This window comes from Dunckerocampus dactyliophorus, chromosome 9 (genome assembly GCF_027744805.1).
Source record: "Dunckerocampus dactyliophorus isolate RoL2022-P2 chromosome 9, RoL_Ddac_1.1, whole genome shotgun sequence".
NCBI lineage: Eukaryota > Metazoa > Chordata > Actinopteri > Syngnathiformes > Syngnathidae > Dunckerocampus > Dunckerocampus dactyliophorus.
The window spans coordinates 11,474,657-11,499,991 of record NC_072827.1 but is presented as its reverse complement, the minus strand read 5'-3'; the positions used below and the strand labels follow the sequence as shown (position 1 = coordinate 11,499,991).

Genomic DNA, 25,335 nt, shown 5'->3' with positions numbered 1-25,335 from the left:
ATTTAAGATTAATGTCCTAGTGTACAGAAATGGCATGACTTTACGACTCCCTGATTTAGGACCATCAGCAGGTCTGTGTGTAAAGTTTCATTCATATCCAACTACTTGCACAATTATGTAATTTCATATTACTTAACCACGAATGCTAGTGAGTAAATCAATAACAATGATCATCAGAATCAATGCAGCAGTAAACGTACTTAAAATATGGATACAGTCCAAGCAGCTATATATCAAACAGTGGAATGTTTTGGCTGGCCAAGTCAGTCCAGCTGAGGTTTTTCCATATCCTGAAGACTGGACATGTGACACTTATGACAACCATAATTGGTTCTCCTAGTTCATGTGCAGAGATATAGAAAAACACTTGAGTCACTCAAAATGCATACAACTGCATGCGTACACATAAGTCATTAATTCAAATTAAATATCTAAATTGCACTAGAACCAAATATTTCACTGTTAACTGTGCAATAAGTAAACAGTCATTCCTCGCTACATGTTGCGGTATTTCAAGAAATTAATTAACAAATGATCGCTGTGTTGTGGTTGACTATAGAAAGATAGAGACTATATTAATCTCCAAGAGAATTTCACGTGGTTGTGGTTGACTATACTCCATTATTAGCCATAAAATATTGAAAGACAAGTCAGATGTAGTATTCTGGTTGATTGGCATCAGTAATGACACAAAACATTGATGAGACATGACATTACAGTACATTACTTTAACACTGCATTTAGTTAGCCATGGCATGTCCAAAATGATAGACTGAAAAAAGGTTATCCTCTCATTCCGTGTGGAAGGTGCAAAATTTTGGCTTCTTATTCTGTCCTTCTCCACTCCATCCTTTCTTCAGTTTAGAATAAATAAATTTGAGGCCATGGCCATCTCTTATGTCCCTCCAGTGATTGCATAGCCTAGTATTAGCAATGTGGTTTAAACAAATAATAGGTGTAAAGGTGGTCTATGGAGCTCAAATAATGGTAAAAAAAAATACTTTTGAAAGTCATAAACAGATTTTCTATGCTCTAACCACAAAAATATTCCATTTGTTAATATTGAATCCCACTTTGCGGAAATTCACTTATCGCGGTCAGGTCTGGAACCAATTAACCGTGTTAAATGAGGGACGACTGTATAGTCGACGAGTAGCTAGCCGATATGGTGTGGTAAGGTGGCAATACGCCAGTACCGTAGTTTGATCGGCGTAACAGTGTTAATAATAATAATAATAATAATATCACTGTAGCTTGGTTAATATGCACATAACATGATATGCAAATGGAGCGTTGTTGGCGGAATAAGCGTTTCCCTTTACGTGCATTCTCAGATCAGTCTTTTTATCTGTTTTTGTATCTTTTGAACGTACAGAAAAAAGAAAGACATACGTGTTCATGTCTCATAAGGATTGTGGATGATGAGCAAAATTCCAAAAAAAGTGCAGTTTTCCTTTAAGAAACTGTTTCAGCCATACGCTGCACACATTGTAGTTACAAATGTACACTTACACAACAGCATGTCGTGTCAAAGCATCGTCCTGCTGGGAAATGTTAAGTGAATTGACTTGTAAGACTGCTGCACACACTATTTAAATTGCCATTGAAAAAAATCCAAATTATTTACAATGTAAAGCAGAGAAAAGGTAATCCACGAATAGATGGGGATGTACTGTAACGTGTAATGGATGTGCTGTGCATTCGGATAACAATAAGGAGTTGGGAGGACACAAACGGGAGCACCATGTGAGCTGCGATGTAGCGTATGCGAGCGTCAATGCCAACATCACAGGCACATTCTAACGTTATATTATCATGCTAGGTAAAACCAAATTATCAAATATACACCTTTTACATCCACAGCTGACTGACTGATAGTTGGCAGAGCCCCAGAATTTATTTCAAGATGTGTAGCAAAGCCTGCTTTCTTACAAAGCAATCCTGTCCATGAGTAACAAGGTTTTTCCTTCATCTCATCAACCAACCGAGCACCTCATCTCTCAAAAGTGGAGCAAACAAGTGAGAAGGGGATGATTAATTTTTCTAATTTTTGGTAGTCGTAAACAGGCTCTGTATTAACATCATTTTTAATCACTTTTAAATTAAGCACATTTTTAATTTTGTTTTCACCTGAAATTCACCCTTATGTTCATTCAGTTCAGTTAGTTTGCTGTAAATCCCGGAAGCCCGGTTTTACCTTTTAGTTTAAACTATCAATCATTTAATTCCTGCCAAGGAGCTACTTAGTTTTTGCATTTCAGTCCACCTGCCTTCACTCAACGTCACAAAATCTCTCTTTTGCCCAAATATATAATTACAGTCTGCCTGTATGTAGCTAAATACGCCCCGGCGCTCGTCTGGTCTCCCTGGTCATGTTTTTTCCTCCCACCGGTCGTGTTTGAAGCTTTTATAATTGGCAGAGGCATCGTGTCAGGATTAGAGGCTGCTGGTTTGAACACTCCAACACCCCTGTTTTCCCATTGCCTCTCCATCCCACTCTTAACATTCAGACAACCGCAGCTTTAAACCCCACATTTCACTCTTACCCCCTCTTAATTTTCCACATATTGCGTGTGTTGGGGTTAAATACTGCATATAAAAAATGTAATGCAGACTGAATTGAATTCCTACAAATCCAGAGTTCACACTTCATTATTAGGTGCTGCTAAAAAACTTTTTAATTCATTCACTGATATCAAGAATTCGTATACACTATAGTACGTACGTTTCAGGGTAAAGTAACACCTCTCAACTGACATGCATACCTTGATATTAATGGTTTAAAATGCACATATTGACCTTCTTACCCCTTACACAAGTGCCACTAATAGTTGGCCATCAGTCAACATTATCAGCCACCTGTACATACTGTAAGTGTGCCCTGCAAACCAAAATCACTGCACAAAACAACATTTTCTGCTTGGAATAACCCGAGCTCGACATAAAGTTGTCTGGTACAGTGGGGCGGCATGGCTCAGATGGTACAACGGCCGTCTTCCTACCTGAAGGTTGCTGGTTCAATCCGCCGTCCTCCCATGACAATGTCGAAGTATCCTTGAGAAAGATACTGAACGCCAAGTTGCTCCTAATGCTGCGTCATCAGTGGGTAAATGTACCGCTTTGAGTACCATGAAGGTAGATAAGCATTATACAAGTGAAAGTACCATTTACCATTTGTGTCCTGCGTGCCATGCTATCAGTCCACTAATTCTGCCATTACTCCTCCAGCTTCCATTTTTGTAAGCTGCTATGCACAAAGGATGTTATTATATCACAACAAAATCATCAACCTGTGCTTTAATACCAAGCATCTTGTCCCCTCATGAAGGAATATCTAATCAACCAGCCTTGTTAAACTTTTTACAAGTGTTAATTACGTTTTCTGGTGCCAGCGAGACGCCTGTGGTTAAATTCTGCGCCTCCTGCATCTCAGCCGTGCTGTGTAATGCTCCATTATGGGAACAGTCAGATAAATAACATGTGAGGATGTATGTATTCTAGCTTTAAATATGGAAAAATATTACACTTGAATCTTCCTGATGAGTAATAATTTGAACAAAAAACATGTTTTTGGATAAACTTACTCCAGTGTTTGTTTGGCTTTATGACGCTCCCCCCGCACAGGCCTACGTGGGTTTGTACAAACAAAGGGTGTTTGGACCATGAAAGCATTTAAGCTGAAACGATGGAGCCGATGGTCAGTGATGTCATCAAACGTGTTGACTTTGTGTGAGTCACAGTCAGTTCTGGTCAGCGGAGCCCCAATTTCTCAGTTTCTTGGTCTTTTGTGTTTATTTCTCTTTCTCGCGTCATCTCTGTGTCACTCCCACTTCGGCAGCCCACCTCAGTGGAGGATGAATGTTGAACCGTAGCATGGAGGAGACTGAGGTTGGCAACGACTGCAAAAAGGTTGAATTCTTGCTTGAGTGCCAGATATGCAACTCGGCACATTTGATGTTAAATATGAGTTTGGAAGGTTGTTTGACTAAAAATACCCAATGATTGACTCATGTTCAGTCTAGAGTCCAGTGTGCCCATTCTCCCAAAGTCAGCTGGGCTACCCTGCAAACTCGAACATGGCAGAAAATGAATAGATGGATGGATAGGCCGAATTGATCGTTTGCCTCTGTGCCCAAATTGAACTGGGACAGGACCCACCTCCCTCATGACCCTGAACGCCTTGCCACCATGTGCAGTTAGGGCAGGTTTCTTGAACTCTATATTTATTGTGCACACAAAATATATCCAATCTTTAGAGGTAATTTAAATGGGTTTATCCTGAAATAAGAATATATGTAACATTCTGCAGAATGAGAGCGCAAGCCGTTAAGATAAAAGCCCATACATTCAACTAAACGTCCAGTTGGATTCTTAAGGTTCGGGGAGTGAGATTTACCAACGTACATTCATGCACCCACACTTGTCACCTGTTCCATATACTGTATATATTACTGCTGTCAAATGATGAAAAATTTGAACCAAATTAATCAGTTTTCAAATTAATTAATCATGATTAATCCCCATTTGCCACTATGTGTGAAATATACCCATTTTTGCTGTATTTTATGAAGAGAAAGATAAATGACAGGACACAATTAGATATATTTTGTATAGAACACCTCCGAATGAACTGAAAGTTTAAATTAAGCTACAAGATAGCACGCATCTGAAAATTTATTTGTGTAACGCTAGTCTCTTTACGAGCAGAATCACACTTTAATCACTTTATTATGAGCCATTCAAAGACACCACATAACTTAAGTTAAAATCGTACCAATTGTACTTCCACAGTGAGAGTTACGTTAGTGAGAGATAAAAATATCCACTTACTGTTTTTTTTGTCTTTCTGTTTATTTAGATCACACATACACACATAAATATCTAAAGAGGTTGTGGATGAATACCATTACTACTAAAGCTATAAGTCACACCTTTTTTCATGGTTTGGCTGGTCCTGCGACTTATACTCTGGAGCGACTTATATATGTTTTTTTCACAGTGAGCCACGAGATGGCGCTCTCGGCGTATGTGCCAGGATGTGCTACTCCTATCACTCCTGTACCACTGACAATTTCCAATATAAACATCAACTGAGAAAGACAGAACACAAATGCCCCCAAAAAGAAAATCAAATTCTGCAGATTACAAGCTGCGAGTAAACTAGTCATGCTGTTTAGGCTATAGTTATCTGAATAACTGTTAATATGTTACTTTAACATACCACCTGTTCACGTTATGTTAACAGACGCCTATTTAGCCTGTTGTTCTCCATTTTATTGCTATTACTAGAACTTGCCTTTCAAGATGAGATGTCTGTTTTTGGTCTCTGATTTAATAAAATATATTTCCCCCAAAAAATGTGGCTTATAGTCCAGTGCAACTTATATATGTTTTTTTCTTCTTCATTCTGCATTTTTGGCTGGTGTGACTTACTCTGGAGCAACTTATCGTCCGGAAAATACAGTACATTTTGCAGCCAAGAAACACACTACGGAATGAAGATAACAGACTGTTGGGATTAAATACTAAAATTTAAGTTGTAAATGTTGGTCAGTGCTTCTGATAGTGGTTAGGCCAGCAGAGAAGGCCTTTCTGGTCTCTGACCGCCTAATTCAAATTTGATCACCAAAGTCGCGAAAGGACATTGTAAACCACATTGTGACATTAGAACAATAATGCATCTAAAATGGCTTCTGAACAATAATGAACTCTTCTACATTATGGTCTTTATAGCCGTCATAGACATTTTGCTGATGCAGCGCTGTTTGTTTCTGTTGTTTTGTTATTGTCGTTGCAACTGTTGTTCTTTTCTCTCTCTGTATTGTCTCCCTCTTGTCCCCGCACTCCCCCCTCTGTTTTCTTTTCTCTTCTTTTCTATCCCCCCCTGCTCCGGTCCGGCCGCTCCAAATTTGCATAACAACAAAACATCAAAGTCAAATACAAATCTATATAACAGGGGATGAGCAGCTTACACTTTTCCCTGGCAGAGCAAATCTGTTTAGCATGTAAGGGCATTTAGACCAACAATACTATCTGCCCCATTGGCTGGACAGGACAAAAAAAAAGGAGAATAATGAACTCTAGTTACTCTGTGGCACAATATGAATATACAGTATGGTTTTTATGGTCTATTAGTTTCATCCGTTTGAGTTCATTTCAAGCTGTTCTCACGCAAGTTTCCGCATTGTTGTGACCAAAAGCGATTCTACAGTAATTATTTGTGTATTTCACTGTTGCTCACTGACAAGAGTCAGAACTTGTGCCCATGAGCGTATTTAAAACAATAATATGTAGCAATTTAGTCCTAAAATAAAAGCATCAAAGTCGTTTTGATGCTACAGTGACTTATAATAAAAAGAATAGTGTCTCTGTCATTGCCATGGCTACCTACTTTTGTGGTTTATGCTATTGCCGCGACAGTTCTCATGTTGTGTTAGCACTAATGTCTGTGCCAAAGTTACTGTTCAGAGTTGTGTGCAGTGCTTGTTCTGATGTTGCCACACGCTCAAACGATCAAACAATGTTTATTTCAAGACTTGATGACAAATTGTGCCACTCATTCAGCTTCGGACCATGTCATTGTCGGTTAACAAATGTACATTTGCTACTGTCTCTGTGTGTTTACTATTTTACCTGTAGGGGGAGCCTTGGAGCAAAAAATATATTCCTGAGTGCTTCGTATTTATTAGTTCCTATTGTTGCTTTTCATCACTTGTGCTTGTCTATTGTTATTTTGCACATGACCTGAGATGCCAATGCCCCCCTCCCCAGACAGCTGTCTCACCACAGCACAGATCCAGTGTGTGACACAATGTCATAAACATGAGTACACATGGGAACATACAAACACGTTGACTATAAATACCATTCCTGTGAAAAACACAGTGCAGAAGCACAAATATTTGAGTATAAATGAATTTATTGATATGTTGCCCATGCCAGCCGGCATTGCTTGGAGCCGCAGAGTGGTGAACCAGTGCGGTGACATTGAAGTGGCGTTGAGGGATTGTGGCAACGCATGTTCCGAGTTATGCAGTTGACCAATCGGTGGGCTGGAAACTGGCAGCCGCATCACAGAAGGAGTCACTGATCAGTACCAGTCTTTGAGCGAGTCCATCTCTCTTATTTGCTCTGTCTCGTCTTCTCTCTCCACTTTCTTGTGGTCTTTATCTCCGTTTGCTTTTCCTCTGTGTTGTTTTCTTCCTAGCACGTATTTGTGTCAGTCGGAAATGTGATTCTTCCTCACATCCTTCCTTCTTTCTCTTTGAATCCTCAAGTGCGTGCGCGCAGACTTTTGGTTCCTTTGCTTTTTTACAAGATGTATGTAATTTCATTTCCCGGTTTTGTATTTGATGTCAGGCCGAGATTTTCTATTTGACTTGAAGTCAAATAACTCAAGATGTTCAAACACATCAAAGTTCAGTGTACAAATAACAATAGTGTAATATAATATTAATATTTGTACCACAGCTAAATAAATAAATAAATGCAATTAAAACGTATTTATACCGAAGCTATAGTGAAGTCACTTTTATAAACATTTGGTTTTATTCTCTGGTAATCCCTTGTTTATCGTGGTTAATTGGTTCCGTGGTAAGTGACTTTCCGCAAAGTAGGATTCCTTATTTATGAATTATAGTTACAGCATTGAAAACCTGTTTACGACCTTCTAAATACAGTTTTTTAACATTATTAGAGCCCTCTAGACATGAAAGAACCATGTAGTTACCTTTACACTCATATTACCCAATATAGTAGACATAAGAGAAAAATAAGACACATATTTTGCAAAAATGTAGACAAGGCAGAATTTGGGCAAATATTTTAAACGAAAACTGAATAATCCGAAAACTAGGCTGTGCAAAAACTGAGGTTTGACTGTATGTGTTTACATTGAGATAAATGTATGTTTAAGAGAACACATGCAGCCAACTAATGTTCACTCATAAAAGCAAACAAAGGAGATTTACTTCAGCTGAGCATGCTCACAATGGCTTCCCCTGTTACTCTCGTTCTTTATCTCTTGCTGTTGCTCTCGGCAAACGGACTAGTTTGTTTCATGCAGTATGAAAACTGAGGCAAAATATGGATGAAAATGTTCAACTAAAACCGAATCATACGATAACGTGTGCGTACGAAAACCGAGGTTTGACTTGTAGAACTGTCCAGTTTCAATTAAATGAACTGTTGTATCACCCCATCTTTACCATTATCCATACCCCTCTGCCAGCATCTTGTTGCCTTCATTTCCTTACCTGTCCATCTGTCCAATCTTTTTATTTTGCATCTTTCTCACTTGCCCTCCCCCCTCCCCCTCCGCCTTCTCTCCCTGCTTTCTGCCCAAGGTTCCGAAGCCCAGCTGGCATGGCTTTCCTCGCGGTGTAGTAAAATATAAATATAATAAGGACGTTTTTGAGCTGGTGAATCCATTCTGAGCGGAGAAACATCACCACAGAGCCCACAAATGTGGCACATGCTCAGGAGAGCGAGGAAGGAGAGAGCGAGAAGGAGGGGGGGGAGAACCCTTTCTTGACATGGAGGGAGTATTGACTGCATTATTGTTGGCCCTACCAAACCCTCTGTATTTCTTATTAGGGCACTTCATACAAATTTGACCAACTCTTTGTCAAGTAAGTGTGCAAAGTGTGCATGAGATTCTGCACAGACCAAGCCCCAAAGTTTCCTATTTTAGGGCTATTCACATGTAATTATTAATATGGCATTCAAGTGCATTAAGAAGTAGTAATTTGTGTGCAGCTGGCTTGTGTTTGTTCTTCCAGCAATGACAACAACTTGTATGATTCCGTACAGCCAGACATTCGCAGGGCAGTGTCAATGCTGTGTTCGCAACATGCTTACACACCAGTGCTTACCTGCATTCTTGCATGTGTGCATGCCTCATGTGCTTGCATCACAGCAGAGTGAACTTCAGTCCCTTGGCCCAGCTCTTTGTTTGCTTTAGCTGTGCGGTGGCTAGCCTTACCCGCTAACTCTGAGACACATTTAGCCAGTACTCTACTTTTATCATCCTGCTTTTACTTTCCCTCTTCCTAGCCTTGACAAGAATGGCACTAGTGCCTCTCCTTACTGTTGTTAGTCAGGTTTGCCCATTGTGGTTTCGAATGGCTTTCTCTAAAACATCTCAAGGCAAAAAATGTGTGATGTTTACCAATTAAGAGTTGCATTTTTAGGAAGGCTTCCAGTCAAACGCTATCCACGTCTTGGAAGATTAAGACTTACGAGATCTCAGGCAGAAACACTCTTAGAGGCCCTGTGTATAAAGATGTAGTTTTAGGTGTTTATTGTGGTCAGGGGTTGGATGCTGGAGTGTGCGGAGGAACAGAAGGGGAAGGAGGAGGAAGAGGGATGGTGGTTTTAGCCACCAGCTGCTGTTACCTTGAGCATAACGTCCTTTAACCCCCATTACAGCAATCGGCCGCAAGCCACAAACACGCTAGCTGCTACTGCCTGCAAAACAACCCAAACTCGCTTGTTTACCAGATAATGTGCCGTGTAGTCACTTACACCCCAACTTCCCAATGCGTTCCCGTTTAATTTGGTCCCTGCCTCTCCAGATTTCTTTAACATCCTGACTTGTTTTCTTTACTTCTTCCTCAACATTTCCTTTCATTTTTTTCTCTTGCCGTTTGCCTCACTCTGAATCTTTGTTGGTTACAGCCCTGGGTATGCGTGGGTAACCCTAGTGCCAATGGAAAGGCCCTCTTCTGTGCACTCATCGGCCTCCAGTGTCAGTAGATAAAAGTAGAAAGAGATTACGGGCCTGGCACCCATCTTCCTCTGTCCTGCCACTGTGGCCTCTTATTTCCCAGAGAAAATTAATAACTTTAACAAACATCAATGAGCAAGCAAACTGATGCTTGGTTGGGTTTTTCTTGTGCGTGTGTGCGTGTGTGTGTGTGTGTGTGTAACCGTGTGAATGTGCGCTGTGAACACATGCCTTGGATATGCGTGGGTTTGCGTGTGCGTTTGTGGGTCTGCGTGTGCGCGAGAGCTCATACCTTAAAGGATGTGACCCATAGCTGTTACGCTGAAGGAGTCTGTCAGATAAGGTGCAGGATGGACAAACCCAACCAGGAAGGGGCAACAGTCTGGTTTGGTCTGATCGTATTGTTTCCTCCTTGAAAAACCGCAGTGTCCTTTCTTGAGGCCAAGCCTCGACTCGGAGACAGATGGATGAAAGGAGGGATGGATGGATGAGAAAATGTGACCACTTCTGAAGCATTGTCGACAGCCACGCTGAATAGGCAGCGGGCCTGGCTGGAGCCACGCCCGTATTTATGATCTTCAAAAGGAGGGATGGCACACACACTCACGCACATCCACAAAATGTGACAGTTACAGGAAAACATGTGCTGGTCGCAAATTTGCATACAGATTGCTGCTGCTGCTGCTGCATGCGCGCGGTTAAATGCATAAAGTGCGGAAACACTTAAGTGTCATACCTACATGTATATACAGTATTATTAAACAATGCTCAACCCGGGAATCCAGTAGTCCTGTATAGTCCAAGTCAAAATGTATTCTACATGCCTCTCTATAAGGCAGTACAACCCTGTGATTTATGATGTAAGCGTTATTATGAAAAGGTTATTTCAGCCCAAGCAGCCCTCATTACCTCAACTGCAGCAGTCAGTGACATTAATGCTACTTAAAGCCTTGCAATGCCATGCATTACATCTTAACACAGGGGTGTCCAAAGTGCGGCCTGTGGGCCATTTGCGGCCTGCGGCATATTCTAAAAATATAATTTGACAAAAAAAAAAAAAAACAGCAAAAATTTAAAAATCTGTAGTAATTTTACAAGAATAAAGCCAAAAGATTAAGAGAAAAAAGTTGTGATTTAACAAGAAAAAGTCATAATTTTACAAGAATGGGAATAAATGTATTATAATTATGAGAACAAAATTTATTGAAGTTGAAATAGTTTGATTTTTTTTTTTTTTAAACTGCAGAAATGGAAAAAAAAGAGCTAGTACAAATATGGAAATGAAGTCAATAAGAAAATTTATAAGAATAAAATTGAAATAGTTGGGGGGAAAAACAGCTGCAATTTTATGAGAATAAGTCAAAATACTACGACTAAAAAGTCATTCTAACATGAAAAAAGATGGAATTTTCAGAGAACAAGCTTGTAATATGAGAAAAAATAAAGTCATTTTCCTAGCATTGCGTTGAAATATTAAAGAAAAAATGTTTTTTTTTTTAAGTTGTAATATTAGAAACAAACAAAACAAAATAAAGTTGTAATTTTTGGAGAAAATTAGGTTGGGGGAAAATCATAATATTATGGGAATAAAGTCAAAATATTATTAGAAGAAACGTTATTAAAAGAAAGTTGAAATATTTAAAAAATGAAAAAAAAAAAACAACAAAAGTACCAAAGTTCATATGAATAATACACCTTTTCACCTACATCAAAGTTGAAATGCATTTTTTTCTTAAATATATATAACTTCTTAGCATATCTACATGTTTTGGTTTACAAAATCCTTTTATATTTTAGTATGTGGCCCTCTTTGGAAAACATTTGGACCCGTGTCTTAAAAAGATGGATGCAGTTCATATGGCCGTTTACTTCACAGCATGCGATGCAATTTCCCCTCATGGATAAGTTATGAGTGGAGCTTATGATTGTGCTTTTTTGCATTGGAGCAGCAAATGTGATTCTAAAGTCTTCTGTTTTTCCCCCCCTAAATCCCTCAAGCAAGAATCCAAGATTACATATCAGAGCCTTCCCTTCACAAAGCTGGACGCAAATTAGAGGAAACACTAACACCTTTATAACACAATTTCTGTCTCCTCAATCGGCGTGTATATTCCCTTTTCTGAAATGTTTCACACAAGTGTCCGTTGATGTTCTATTTCAACTGAAAAGTAAACACAGTTATGTTTGGCTGTTTGCCGTTTATGTGAATCTCTCTTTGTTTTACACGCGGCGTCGAGCGACATGAAACGCGGCCGCGCTGCTAAAATACTTTACGGTGTTTACACCCGCAAATAATAATACATAAAGTGTGTGAACGCTCAGTCTTGTACACAGTTCAGCTCATTCAAAGACGTTTCCCAGAGAAACTGGGGTGAGACCACTGAGTTTCGGCAGGTAAATATTTGAGGAGCTAATTTGGAGGGGCTCTGTTTGCTGGTGTTAAAAAGGAGGGTGTTATTTATGCGTAACTGCATGTAAGTGTAAGCTATTAATCTAGATGATTAATTAGAATCATCGTTGACGCTATTCCAGTTAATTCATCCAGGTGAATAACCAAGCAAGGCTTTGGTTTATTAGTATGTAAGCACTTATTCCACTCTTAGATTGTCGATTAAACAAACAACCAGGCTGTCAGGCCCAGGTTGCCACAAGATTCTAATACCTATTCAGTCAGCTGATGACTGCTGACCTTTTTCAGATCTTTGTCTAAAGACGCTATATGGAGAGAAGTATGAAAACATGCCTCCGTTATCCAGAACTTCCACTTGTAAAATTAATCAGACCAGGATATTTTGGACAATTCTATGATTCTATGTTATATCTATAGCGATTCTTATTTAAAAAGTTAACAATTAACATCATCATGAGTGATGCGTTCACACTTGTGGTTTGGAACTGTGGTCTGGACCAAAAATGTAAAGGAGATACTTGGTGCGCACTTTGCTGTGGTTTGCATCGCATTGAAGACATAGGTTATTTTTATAATCTGTTAAATATACAGTGGTACCTCAGTATTTGTTATTAATTGGTTCCAAAAGGTCAGACAAAAACCAAAACATACAAAAACCAAAGCAATTTTTCCCATACAAAGCAATGTACAGTGTTCCCTCGTTTATCACGGGGGATAGGTTCCGCAATAAGTGAAATCCGCACAGTAGCATAGTTTATTTGTCAGCAATTATTATATATGTTTTAAGACTGGAAAACCCCTCACAATGCACTTTATATACTTTTCTCAGACAGGCACACGTTTTCTCACATTTCTCTCTTGTTTAAACACTCTCAAAAGTGTTCCGTTTGATTTTAATGATCAATTTCTTTGACACAAGAAGTTATTAATTCTCACCTATTCACTCCTCTGACGTGGCTCGTCCCGGCGCCGTTCGGCTGTAGCGTTTTTGTATCCTTGTTAAAACATATTGCTCCTGTTGTAGAACTTTACTTCTCCTCGTAGTGGACTAGTGAACCTAAGGTTCATTTAGAGTATTCCATAATAGCGTTCTAGCAAACAGAAAAAATGGCAATGATGCACGAGGGAGATTGATTGACAATGGTCTACAGCCAACCAGAGCGCAGAACACAGTGGGCAGGTTCTCCCTTAGCCAATCAGGACTGTTGTGGCTCTATATTTAGCCGGCTGACAGGTGGAGGGACGACATCTTTATTCCAGCGGCACACGTCTTCAACTCTCACATGAGTATACAACACCCTCTACTGGTAGCAGTAGTAAATACAATAACAGACACATACAACAGAGCACCGACAGATCGCTCTAATACACCACAAGGACGCAGAAAAAAAAACGAAACAGCGAATCCGCAAAAGATGAACTGCGATGTAGCGAGGGAACACTTTATATCCAATGAATACTTTCTGGACACCCAAAAATATGAACAAAAAACTACTGAAATCTCGTTAGCAAAGACAGTGATGAGCGGAGGAGGGGAGGCGACGGCATCTTCATACGTTGCAATGAGTTCTTTCTTGAATTCAACAGTGTCTCTCACCTTCTTTCTGAAATTGTTGCCACTCTCAACTTTCTTTGTCCCCATGGCGGATTGTTTTGCAGCTGTACTCAATAAAAATGCAAGGACAGTGAGTGAGCATCGCGCAGGGTGCTTTGTTTGGGCACTCGATTCTGCAGAATGATACAGTACAAGGCAAATGGACTAGTTTGTTATGCGCATTTGTTGAAAGCCGAATTTTACCAAAACTGCATACGCTGTCCAATCAAGGCATGATACATGATACTTGTTTTGGTCCAGACCAGAGTATAGGATTACAACTGCGAACGCACCCTCAGGTGGGAAACGACTGTATTTTGCCCTTCTTTCCCGGCGTCCTCCCATTCCCGTATTTTTCCTGCATTTTTAACTTCAATGGAAAAAAAATGTCTTCAGTACTCCCAGGAACCGAAGAAGAACAGCCCCTGCAACATTCGGTAAATATCAGCGTAACAAATGTTCTGCATCAGGCGAAAATCCAGGCCTTCAAAATAAAAGTATGCCAGTAAGACACGCTTGGTTGCACGGTGCAACTTTGCAACCTGCACCACACTACCACAGGTGACAACAGTGATGTAGAGGCGGGGCTCGTGTCAGGCCTGGCTTGCCAGATGTCACGTGATTCAATCAAATTGACAGAGCGATGGATGGACATGACGACATCTCTGCTAAAGAAAACAAAAAAAGACATTTGTGTAAAGATCTTGACCATATTTTCAAATGAAAATGTTGACACGTATGCTCAGCCATGGCTGCCAGCGGGGTTGTTGTGGTGAGTCATAAGGTTGTGTGAATAATCTTCACTCCTTGACGCCTAAAAGAAATTTGGGAATTTACCTAACATCCACAATCCTTATGTAAAACATGACCACACACGTCACTCTCTTTTCTACGTGTTCTAAAGAGAGAAAAACTGGTAAAAAAAACAAAAAAACAGCGAGCATGTGGGAGCTAACAATGCACATAACGGGACACACCCCTTTCGACTGTAAAGCCCTAAAAGAACCCTCCAAAAAACGCCAACAATGTTCTATCTACATAACTGACCTGTATATAAACCAAGCTACAGTGACATTGTTCTTGTAGCAGCTAACAAAAGGAACTATTCTTCTGCCGTCGTGATGTAGTGCCGTGAGGCGCTGTTGAGAACAATGCGATAGGATACCAAGCTGTACTAACTAGGAAACAAGACCAAGCATATGAACAACGGCAAAGACAACAAAATGATGTGTAATGTATTAGCTCACATCCCATGTTTTGTTTGTACATGGCTAGATGGACTGTGTTGTGATATCACGTGCTATGTGCTCCATGTATCAGAATCAGTGGTGACTTACTCGATAGGAAGTTGTCCGTCAGGTCAGCTGGTGTGGGGCATCTTTTCCAGTTTATTTTGTGTAGTTGGAAAAAACTTTCTACCGTATCACTGCAGGGTTTGTTAGTGCTAACAGTTCTTCGTTTATGTGATGCAATCTCTTGGAGCAATGTCCTCCTCGCCATACACACTAAGCCTTTCCTTCCATGGTAACACTGTATGCCACACTCCATTTCTGTCGGCATGGCTTGATAAGCTCCACATTTACACCAAGTCATGCCGGTGTAATGACTTGCCCCCCCATCTGCTACCTTCGAAGTTTCACTCTCTCTTCTTGCGGGCTCAGCTTCTAAAACCTGTAGCTCATCCTCCGTATATTCAGGCTCAAAAAGAAAGGTTCTGGATCCTCATTTGTCCAAAAGAAGTCGGCGGCAGGGGCTTTCGCAAAGTCTGCCACGATTAGTAGTAATAAACTGACACGCTGCTATTGTTGACGGAAATAGCACTAGATGTAAAATCAATGTGTCCAGGAAAGAAGTTCTGGTCATGTTTAAAATGATAAAAATGTATAGTTTATAGGGCTTTATAGTTGAAATAGGTGTGTCCCATGACGTGCATTGTTAGCTCCCTTGTGCTAACTGTTTTTCTCTCTTTTGAATGCACAGAAAAGGGAAAGATGTGCTCATGTCTTACATAAGAATTGTGGATGATGGGCAAAATTCCACAAAAAGTGCAGTTTTTCTTTAAAGAGACGCTCTGGATGACGAGTACGGACAACGCACGAAGTAAGTAAATTTGTCTTACAGCCTGAAAAAAACATGACATTGTTTGACATGACAAAGAACCTCTGCGGCCACTCTACGGCTAAAAAATCAACACGTCACACGCACGCCCTCAGCGCGTTTTTTTGCACGTCGATTGTCCGTTGGAGCCCGTACGACCGGTTGTGAACTAGGCTTTGGTGCGGTGACACGATGACAGTGAGGTTTAGGGTGCGAGTGTAACGGATGCCAGCAGGGATGCATGTAAAGCTCACTCCCTGACGCCTTAAAGAGCAGCATTTGATGACATGTTGACAACTTTGGCTTTTAGCTCGTTGGCTAGCGCTGCTCAACCCCGGTTCGATCCCCGGGTGCGCTCAGGAGTGGACCAGTCGGACGGTTGACAAATGGTCTTGAGTTTGTTTTAAGTACACCAAAAGTGTGAACATCCCCAGAGAGTTGTTTCCACCTGGCAAAACAAGTCCAGGTCCTTAATGACTGTTGAATGGAAATTGTAAGTGGCAGTGATAAGTGGCAATACTGATGTTTCCTGCATGACCTTTTCCTGTCAGTGCATTGCAGTGTGTGTGCGTGTGTCTCCGATGTGCGTGTGTGTGGACAGGACTCTCCCGTGCGTACTGTGCCCACGAGGGGCGGGGTGGGTGGCAGAGCGGGGACAGGAGAGGGAGAAGAGGGCAGGACTGGCAGGGTGCGGTCTGAAATGGCAACAGTTCGTCGTGGATCAGCTCAAGTGGAGTCCATTCAAGTGGAAAGCTGCAGACTGCTGCTCGCCGTCTTCTTACATGGGGAGGAAAAAAACGTCTCACAATCCACGGGTGATGTTGTGACACTTGGAGCAAAAGAAAGAGAAGCAGAGAAGAAGAGCACAAGATTCAAAACGTGGACTTGAGCGACTGTTACTGCGCGCTCTCTCTCTAACCCACCTCATCGACTTTGAACCTGTTTGTTTAAATCCACGGACTTTACAGCCTGCACACCCACGGCTGTTTCTCTTAAGGCGGAGAACCTGTTCATTGTGAGTGCCGAGAACTTGCTGTGTCCGATGGAGTAAAGAGGTTTTCTGACATAGTGCCCGTGACTGTCCCCCCCACCCCACCATGGACTGGACAGGTGAACCGGAGACGTACTGAAGGCAACTCTCTCCCTCGGGAGAGTCCTCCCTCCTCCCGGGGCGATGCGGATCCCCTTCCTCCTTCTCACCGCCTCTCTGTGCGCCACGGTCCTCCTCCTCGCACCTGCCTCGGAGGGTTGCGGACCGGGGAGGGGGTACGGCAAGAGGCGGCTTCCGAAGAAGCTCATCCCGCTTGCATACAAGCAATTCAGCCCCAATGTGGCCGAGAAGACGCTGGGGGCCAGCGGTCGGCCGGAGGGCAAAATTACGCGCAACTCGGAGCGCTTCAAGGAGCTGACGCCCAACTACAACACGGACATCATCTTCAAAGATGAAGAGGACACGGGCGCTGACAGGCTCATGACACAGGTGAGGAGAGGATGAGGAGCTGCAGTTGTGTGCATGTTTGCACACATGTTGCAGAGGCGCGCGCTGTTTGTACCGATGCAGCATGTGATTTAAGCGCTGTATGGTTAACCCTGTCCATGAATCACTTCAAAAGGAGCAAACCTCACAGTTGCACCAAACTGTGTACTCCATGTTTGCTGTCAGTTAAATATTTAAACCCAAATGATTGATTTCATTGATTCATTGCTTCACCTCTGTATCTTGGACAGACGTAAAGCGGCTGTGATTCGAACTACTAATGGTCTAAAACTCACTCACTCACTGGTGTACAGTTTTTGGCATTTTGTGCAATTTTGAATGTTTAAGCCACGTTATCACTTGACAGGATAGAACGTCTTTGAAATCAAACCATAGTTGGTCTTCATGAAGGTGAATTCACCAATATGTTCCTATGCTGCCTTGCCCTTTGTGCAGGAATACAAGTATATGCATGAAAATATACCTGCAATATTGAGTTAGCAGCGAAATTGTTTGGAGTTTTTAATCTGTTATTTTTATATAGTGACAGAAAAGATAGACAGACACGTGTATACTGTCGATCTCAACCTCATAGTTTTTTCTTTGCGAGTTGGCATCTCAGGGGTCATCACAAGACGCATGAACTCATTGACTCTTTCTAATAGGTGCGAATGATCTCTGCTTGCATGAAAAATGACAGTACTTATATCTATTGATGTGTGATACCACTGATTTAGTTTCCAATCCGATACCAAGAAAAATTCAGGCCGGTACTGGTGAGATAGTTTGTGCAAATTCACCTTATGTGTCTGGTGGTTTTTAAAAAGTAGTGTATTTCATATCATAGCATAAAGAATACCATCCATCCATCTTCCATGCCGATTATGCTCACTAGGGTCACGAGTATGCTGGAGCCTATTCCAGCTGACGTCGGGCGAGAGGCGGGGTACGCAAACAACCATTCACACTCACATTCATAACTATGGACAATTTAGAGTCGGCAATTAACCTAACATGCATGTTTCTGGAATGTGGGAGGAAACCGGAGTACCCGGAGAAAACCCACGCACGCACGGGGAGAACATGCAAACTCCACACAGAGATGCCCAAAGGACATTCAAACCCAGCATTGTGGCCAACATGCTAACCACTAGGCCACCGTGCGGCCCAGCATAAAGAATACCAGTCATTTAATTAATGTATTAATTAAAAAGGTATTACATTAAATACATTAATAATTCAATTGATTTAAGTAGATTATTTATTTATTTGAAACCGTCAAGTATACTGAGCCAAGCCAATATACAACAACAGAAAAAACAGAGGACAAAATCAAATAAAATATGCGCAAATGGTATTTTAAACAATAAAACAAGAAAAAGAAAAAAGAAGCCATTAAAATAAATGATTCATTATTAAGAACTACTTTGAGAATGAGAACTTTATTCACAATTCACACATGGCTCTGTTTAGGATCGCTCATCGTTTCAACAGACAAACTTTTCAGACAAACATTGCTTCAAATGAAGTGCCAAAAGTTCGATATTTTGATTTGGGTATCAACTTTAGAGCACGGAAAGCTGTTATCAATATATAACAGATATCAATATTTCAGTATCGATCTGAACATCACTACTTGTTACAGGGGTGGTGCCCTTAAAAGGTGTTAGCCTTACTGTCTACCAGGCGTCTATCTAGAGGAAGAGTCTGGGTGAGGATGGGCCGCCTCAAGTATTCCACAAAAAAATATGAAAAAAAAGGTTTCCAGCCTCTCAGCATGCCTTGCAGCACTTGTTTTGTAAAACGTTGGTAAAGGTGCATGTTTAGAGTTAACATATGTAGTCGTAGTAGTAGTTGCCCGATGAGTGTACTTACTTGTTGCATGTTGTGCTGTCATTTTGGCATTCGCACCGTGATTGTGGTTAGTGTTCTGTCTAGTGCCCCCCCGTTAATTTTACGGTGTGACAAGCTCATGTGAGTTCAGTTTTAAATTAAAAAGCCTCTTCCTTTCAGCAAACTCAAGCGCCTATGACCATCTCTTGTGGTCATTTTTGGCTTGGTTGAGAAATGGACAGAAATTGACTCCTATTTTTGACCAGGCATCCCTTTGCTTTGTCTCACAACTCAGGACAGCCTTTCATATACTGTGTGTATTGGTTTCTAATGACCTTCTTCCTCTTTTGTGTCCTCCAACTCTCAGCGATGTAAAGACAAGTTAAACTCCCTGGCCATCTCGGTGATGAATATGTGGCCCGGTGTGAAACTGAGAGTGACCGAAGGGTGGGATGAGGACGGCCATCACTCGGAGGACTCGCTGCACTATGAGGGACGTGCGGTTGACATCACAACCTCAGACAGGTGGGCACCCACTGCAGTTGGTAAAATGAGTTGAATTTGAGCTAATTCCGCCTTCCTTTGAAATAACAGTATCCGTGTATTGATTATTTGATGAGTCTACATTTAGAGGTGACTATGTTTAGCGTACTGAAACTCTCTTCACATTCACAGAGACAGAAACAAGTACGCCATGTTGGCTCGGCTTGCTGTAGAAGCTGGATTTGACTGGGTCTACTATGAGTCCAAAGCCCATATTCATTGTAGCGTCAAGTCAGGTAAGCAACAACAATTAGTGTATGTGTCTGGTCAGTAGTGTGCGTGCTTGTATATCTCACTGTTTTGTGGCCATCTATCCATAACACATAATAAATGAACAGATGGAATTGGAGTCACGGTGCAGCCTTTAGCCTGGTCGTCAGGCTAGTGCTTAGAGGCTAGCAGGCTGGTCAATGCAAGTCTATGTAATCCACACTTCTTGGCTGTTGTAATGGCTGTCATGACTTGCCATCATATATTAATTTGTGGACACAGTTTTGACGCCGGATTGACTGTTGAAGGTAGTGCTGGTGTGTTCAAGGACCACCAGACAAAGTGCGAACTCTCAACGCTTGGCGAGAAACATCATCAGTACAGCATAAAGACATAAACATATAAAAATTATGATGAAATGGTGGGTTTTATAACAGTGGTACACGTATGCTGTACATTTGAGTTGTTTTATCACGTACAGTAACTTCGTGCTTTGAATTTCGCGGTTTCACGGTTTTTCAAAAATATCTTAATTGTTAAATACGGCCTACTATTAGTCAAAAACATATGCATATTTAAGCAAATTGTACATATTTTGTCTAAATTAAGCATTTTCAAACATAAAAATGGCAAAATGAAATCAAATACAAATACGACGCATTCGGAAAACACATTTAAAGACATTGTGATGATGTAGTATTCTACACTGGTCACCAGGTGTCAGTAATCTTACTGTAAACAGACCTGATTGCCAGAACAACTGGCTTTTATGGCAGGTTTCAATTACGGCAAGATAAAGCTCAACTCTAAACTCCCGACGTCACTTCCTGTCCGGCCCCAACTAAGCTTCCCTAGCACCAGAACACATTTACAGCAACAGAGATAAGCACAAGTCGTTTTTATGTCTTAAATGTTGTCATTTCTCTTATTATGTCTGCAAAGATTATATATCCGAGGTGAATATAGCGGTGTTATTTCATGCCTAGACGGCTCTAATCATGTTAAAAAACGCATTTAGAAGGTGATAAACAGGTTTTCTGTGCGCTAACTACGAAAATATTTGACTTAAAAATAAGGAATCCTACTTGGCGGAAATGCTTTGTCACGGACGTGTCTGAAACCTACTAACTGCGATAAACAAGGGATTACTGAATTTATAAATTGTTGTTGTCGACTTAGGGTGAATGAGATGTGTTTTCTGCTGAAAAAAACGACAGAAGAATTTTGTGGGGACCAAAAATCCTTTAGTTTGCGGGGCTGTAAATGCTTAATCTCAGGTGTGCGCATATCAACTGTAATCAGTGTGTGTGTGTGTGTGTGGGTAGTTAATAAAAGCATCATGTGCACCTGTTCTTGACGGGACCTGTGCCAATTGGGATCAGTCTTTGTCACGTTAGAAGGTCAAGATACTCAACATATGTAGCTTTCAATGAAGCGGCACCATTCCAAATTCAACCTTTTTATTATTGATATCTAAGATACAAGATAGTGGCTATCACAAATCTGGAGTGGCCTTTCTGCATGGAGTTTTGCATGTCCTCCCTGTGCTTGCATGGGTTCTCTCGCGGCTTCCTCTCCCCCAGTCCAAAAACATGCATGTTAGGGTAATTAGAGACTCTAAATCACCCACTGGTGTGAGATGTTTATGCAGTTACTCATCTATACGTGTCCTGTGATTTCCTTTAGAGCAGTTCATATTTGAAGCCTATCCCTTTCTGAAACATAAATCATCTACAATCCGAAAATCCAAAAAGCTAATAATAGTCGAATACATTCCTCCAGCAAGTGTTTTAAAGACCCAAGTCTGGTACTACCAGTTATTTGATGCCAGACTACATTCTGGCGGTCCATTGAGGTTAGTAGGCTGTGAGATGATTAACTCTCTCTTTGTTTTGCTGTTGCTTTTCCTTCAGTAAGTTTCTCTCAGATCTCTTATCTGAGCCTTATCACCTCCTGCTTGCAGACCTCCTTTCCTGCAAGCCTCATACCTACAGACATACACACCTTTGGCAAATATTTGGCTGCCTTAAGACTTACTAAAGACACACACACACATATAATGCACATATGAATCATGGATTAAAGGGGTTCAACTCATTCTTTTGAGCTGATTAGATTCTATTCACTGGTATAAACAAATGATTCCTTTCTATTTTACTTCTCTGCTTCAGCTTTGCTCACCTTTCACTTGCTTTTTTTTTTTCCCAAATGTACTTTCCTGTCTTTCTGACCTCAGGCTGTGCTCAGATACGATCAGCTGGTTATCCATTACCTCTTGCTGACTACCTCCTCTTGCCACCTCTGCTCACTGCGTCTTAAAGAGCCACCTTACTCAGAAGTACCCAGTCACGAGGAAATAAACACTCTTTTACCGTCCATGACAGCCTTTTATAAGTGACTAGGGGACAAATATGCTGACAAAAATTCTAATCATTTGTGTGTATGTGCATCTTTAGAAGCGATACTTTGGCTTGCTTGTCAGTTTGCGTGTTGGTTTTGAGTGCTTTTCAGTGATTTTACCAAGACGTGACTGGCATGTGGCGTCCTCACAGATATACACAGAGTCTGACCGTTTTTTAACTTTATTCTTACATTAACACATGAACAGCAATGCTAAGTTCCAACACCATATACAGTATGTATCACCAGCTCATAAACATGACTCTCCGTCAGCCCTCGCAACAACACTTCCTATTCCCCACCACACTACCTCGAGGTGAATTCATATGTAATCATTTCATGAATAAAATACAGTGAAAATGGGTATATTTCAGACATTAATTAATCATGATTAATCAATTTGTAAACTGTGATTAATCTGATTTATCACAAATGTAATCATTTGACAGCGCTACTTTTAATATTGTATTAGAAATGAGTTCATGTTGGAAATAAACAGGTTTGAATTGGTTTGAGTCAGCATAGGCCTCTTGTGTCAATGTGGTTTTGAAAAGCTGATGAAGACGTTATCTTGCCCATGTGCAGGAATGCTGACTGAAAAGACGTTTAGGACGTTATAAACAGTCTGCCTCTAATCCACTGAGATAATATTGGCCTTTAGTCGGTGTCAAAGTCTGACTTGATTTATGGGGCACTGGAGGCCAAGTGCTTGTCTTCTGCAGCTTATAAGAAATCCTGATCCTTTCGTTGAATCTTTACAGCCAAAATGACCACATTTTTTCTTCATTTACATTTCAGAACATTCTGTAGCAGCAAAAACGGGCGGTTGCTTCCCTGCCGAGGCTCAAGTCACCCTGGAGGGCGGCGTCACCAAACAGATGCGGGACCTTCAACCTGGTGAGCGGGTTTTGGCTTCCTCCGCAACTGATGGTCGCGGCCCGCTTCTCTACAGTCCAGTATTATCATTCATGGACTTCCAGCCCAATGCCTCAAAGATCTTCACCATCATTGGAACCAACACTGGACAAAATATCACGCTCACGGCGGCACACCTCATCTTCGTCACGGACTGTCGGGGCAGACTTCGAGAGGAAGGTGTGAGGACAACCTTTGCCAGCGAGGTCCAGCCGGGTCAGTGCATACTAACCTCACGAGGAACGGAGGCAAAACCCGCTATTGTGACTTTTGTAGAGGAAAGGCAGAGCACTGGGTTGTACGCCCCGCTCACCCAGCACGGGTCCCTAGTGGTGAACAGCGTTCTAGCATCGTGTTATGCGGCTGTGGACAATCACCATTTGGCCCATTGGGGTCTTGCCCCGCTGCGTTTCTTCTACAGACTGATGGGACCTGCAGAACAACAAACTGATGGAGTGCACTGGTACCCTTGGCTTCTGCAATGGGTTGGGGAAAGGCTACTGGACCCCAAACACTTCCACCCTTTAGGAATTGAGCAAGGACTCTGACAGAAGAAAGACGACTGATGACAGAATAGTCTGTCATGGCTTTATAACATATTTGTTTTCAAGAAACAGGAAAATGAGTATTGAAGTGTGCCAATAAACACATAGTAAGCACACATTATTGACATGGGGGGAAAGTGTTGGGAAAAATCTCATAGACACTCCAAAATATTGTAAAAAGTCTTTCCAGCAGAGTGTAAGTGGAGTTATCCATATGGTGTAACAACCCCAATTTTGAGGTTTGCCATGCTTAGAGCACCTTAACGTTAAAAAAGATGACTTTTTATGACAACAGAACAGACAACAATCAGGCTCATCATGCATTTTCCGCTTCACGATGAGACATATGGGCATGTATTTCGGGACTACTCGTTCAAACTCCACAGGGGAGAAAGTTAAGGCAAAGTAGGGTGAAGAAAATGAAAGAAAACGGTGGAAGCTAGTGTTTGAGAGCTTTATGTACATTGAATTTATGGAGTTAAGCAGTAAGTAACAGATTAAGTTTACTATGTTTACTGATTCTTCGCATTCCACTCGATGCATTTTAGAATGACCGAAAATATATTTATCACAACATTTTAAATTATATGTGCTTCATTGTGATTTTTGTTGAGATAAAATTGCAGGACACTGCAACATGACACCTTGAGGACGTCATCAGGGTTTACCTTTAAACAATTTTATTTTTATCTACTGGGACACAAAATAAAATCACTGATGATATACACTTAACAAAATCAAAAAGTGGCTGCCTGAATGCCTCAGGGATCCTATAATTCAGGTCAGATTTGTTGCTCGCTCTGCTTCCGGTTCGTGGAGCTCAAACTTTAAGCTGTTTTGGTTGGTTCCTCAGTGTAAGATCAGGGAATAATGAGAGATTCCACAGTATTTTTTACCATCTACTTACATAAATTCTGTATGGTTCATGTATGCATTTTCTTTATATCAGGTATTTTATTTAAAACAAATATGTTTTTGTTGTAATACATTTCCGTTTCCCAATCGGTAGTAGGCCTAGCTAGCAAAATAAACTTGACTTAGGCTGTATTAAACTACTGTACACATCTAACAGCTATATATCATGTTCGGTATCATGTGGTTCTCCTTTGCATGAGCATTTTCATTCCATCCGTAGACGACAAAAGCACATTAATATATATTTTTAAATGAAGTAGGTTGTGATGGGAGTACACTTCATGAAGGTTATCACGGTGCAAAAACTCTACAGCACTATATTATATACCAATACAAAAAGATTTGTCAAATATGTATATTAAGCTATTTTCTGAGAAATTATTTAAAGATCTATTTTTAGAATATGATGTAAATGTATTATTATTGTTTGGGCAACATGATGCATTCATGTTATTTTTTTTTGTTAAATATAAAGTTGGTTTTATTACAAACAAGAATGTGTTTTCTTTTATTAATGATGAGTTGGAATGTTGTGGTGTCAGGGTGGGCTGCGGGGCGGTTGTTTTCAGTACCACGGACAGCTATTGTCATTTTGTTTTGTTCCCCCTCCGCCCCATACTTTTGTACTTTTAGGCACAGCACAGCCTGCTGGTGGCAGTGATAATTGCA

At 41.0% G+C, this 25,335-nt stretch overlaps 1 protein-coding gene across 1 annotated transcript; it reads left to right on the top strand.

Moving 5' to 3' along the window:
• The first annotated feature begins 16,558 nt into the window (after window positions 1-16,558).
• On the top strand, window positions 16,559-25,091 carry LOC129187616 (indian hedgehog B protein-like). The gene is made up of 4 exons (XM_054787152.1): window positions 16,559-17,308; window positions 19,506-19,663; window positions 19,814-19,917; window positions 23,090-25,091. The coding sequence occupies exons 1-4, from the start codon at window positions 17,003-17,005 to the stop codon at window positions 23,752-23,754; spliced, it is 1,233 nt and encodes a 410-aa protein (XP_054643127.1). The 5' UTR covers window positions 16,559-17,002; the 3' UTR covers window positions 23,755-25,091.
• The last annotated feature ends 244 nt before the right edge of the window (window positions 25,092-25,335 follow it).

Coding starts and splice junctions, on each gene's coding strand:
- LOC129187616 (XM_054787152.1), top strand. CDS start 17,003: ATGCGGATCCCCTTCCTCCTTCTCACCGCCTCTCTGTGCGCCACGGTC. Junction 19,664..19,813: donor GACATCACAACCTCAGACAG/GTGGGCACCCAC, acceptor TCACATTCACAG/AGACAGAAACAAGTACGCCA. Junction 19,918..23,089: donor TCATTGTAGCGTCAAGTCAG/GTAAGCAACAAC, acceptor TTTACATTTCAG/AACATTCTGTAGCAGCAAAA.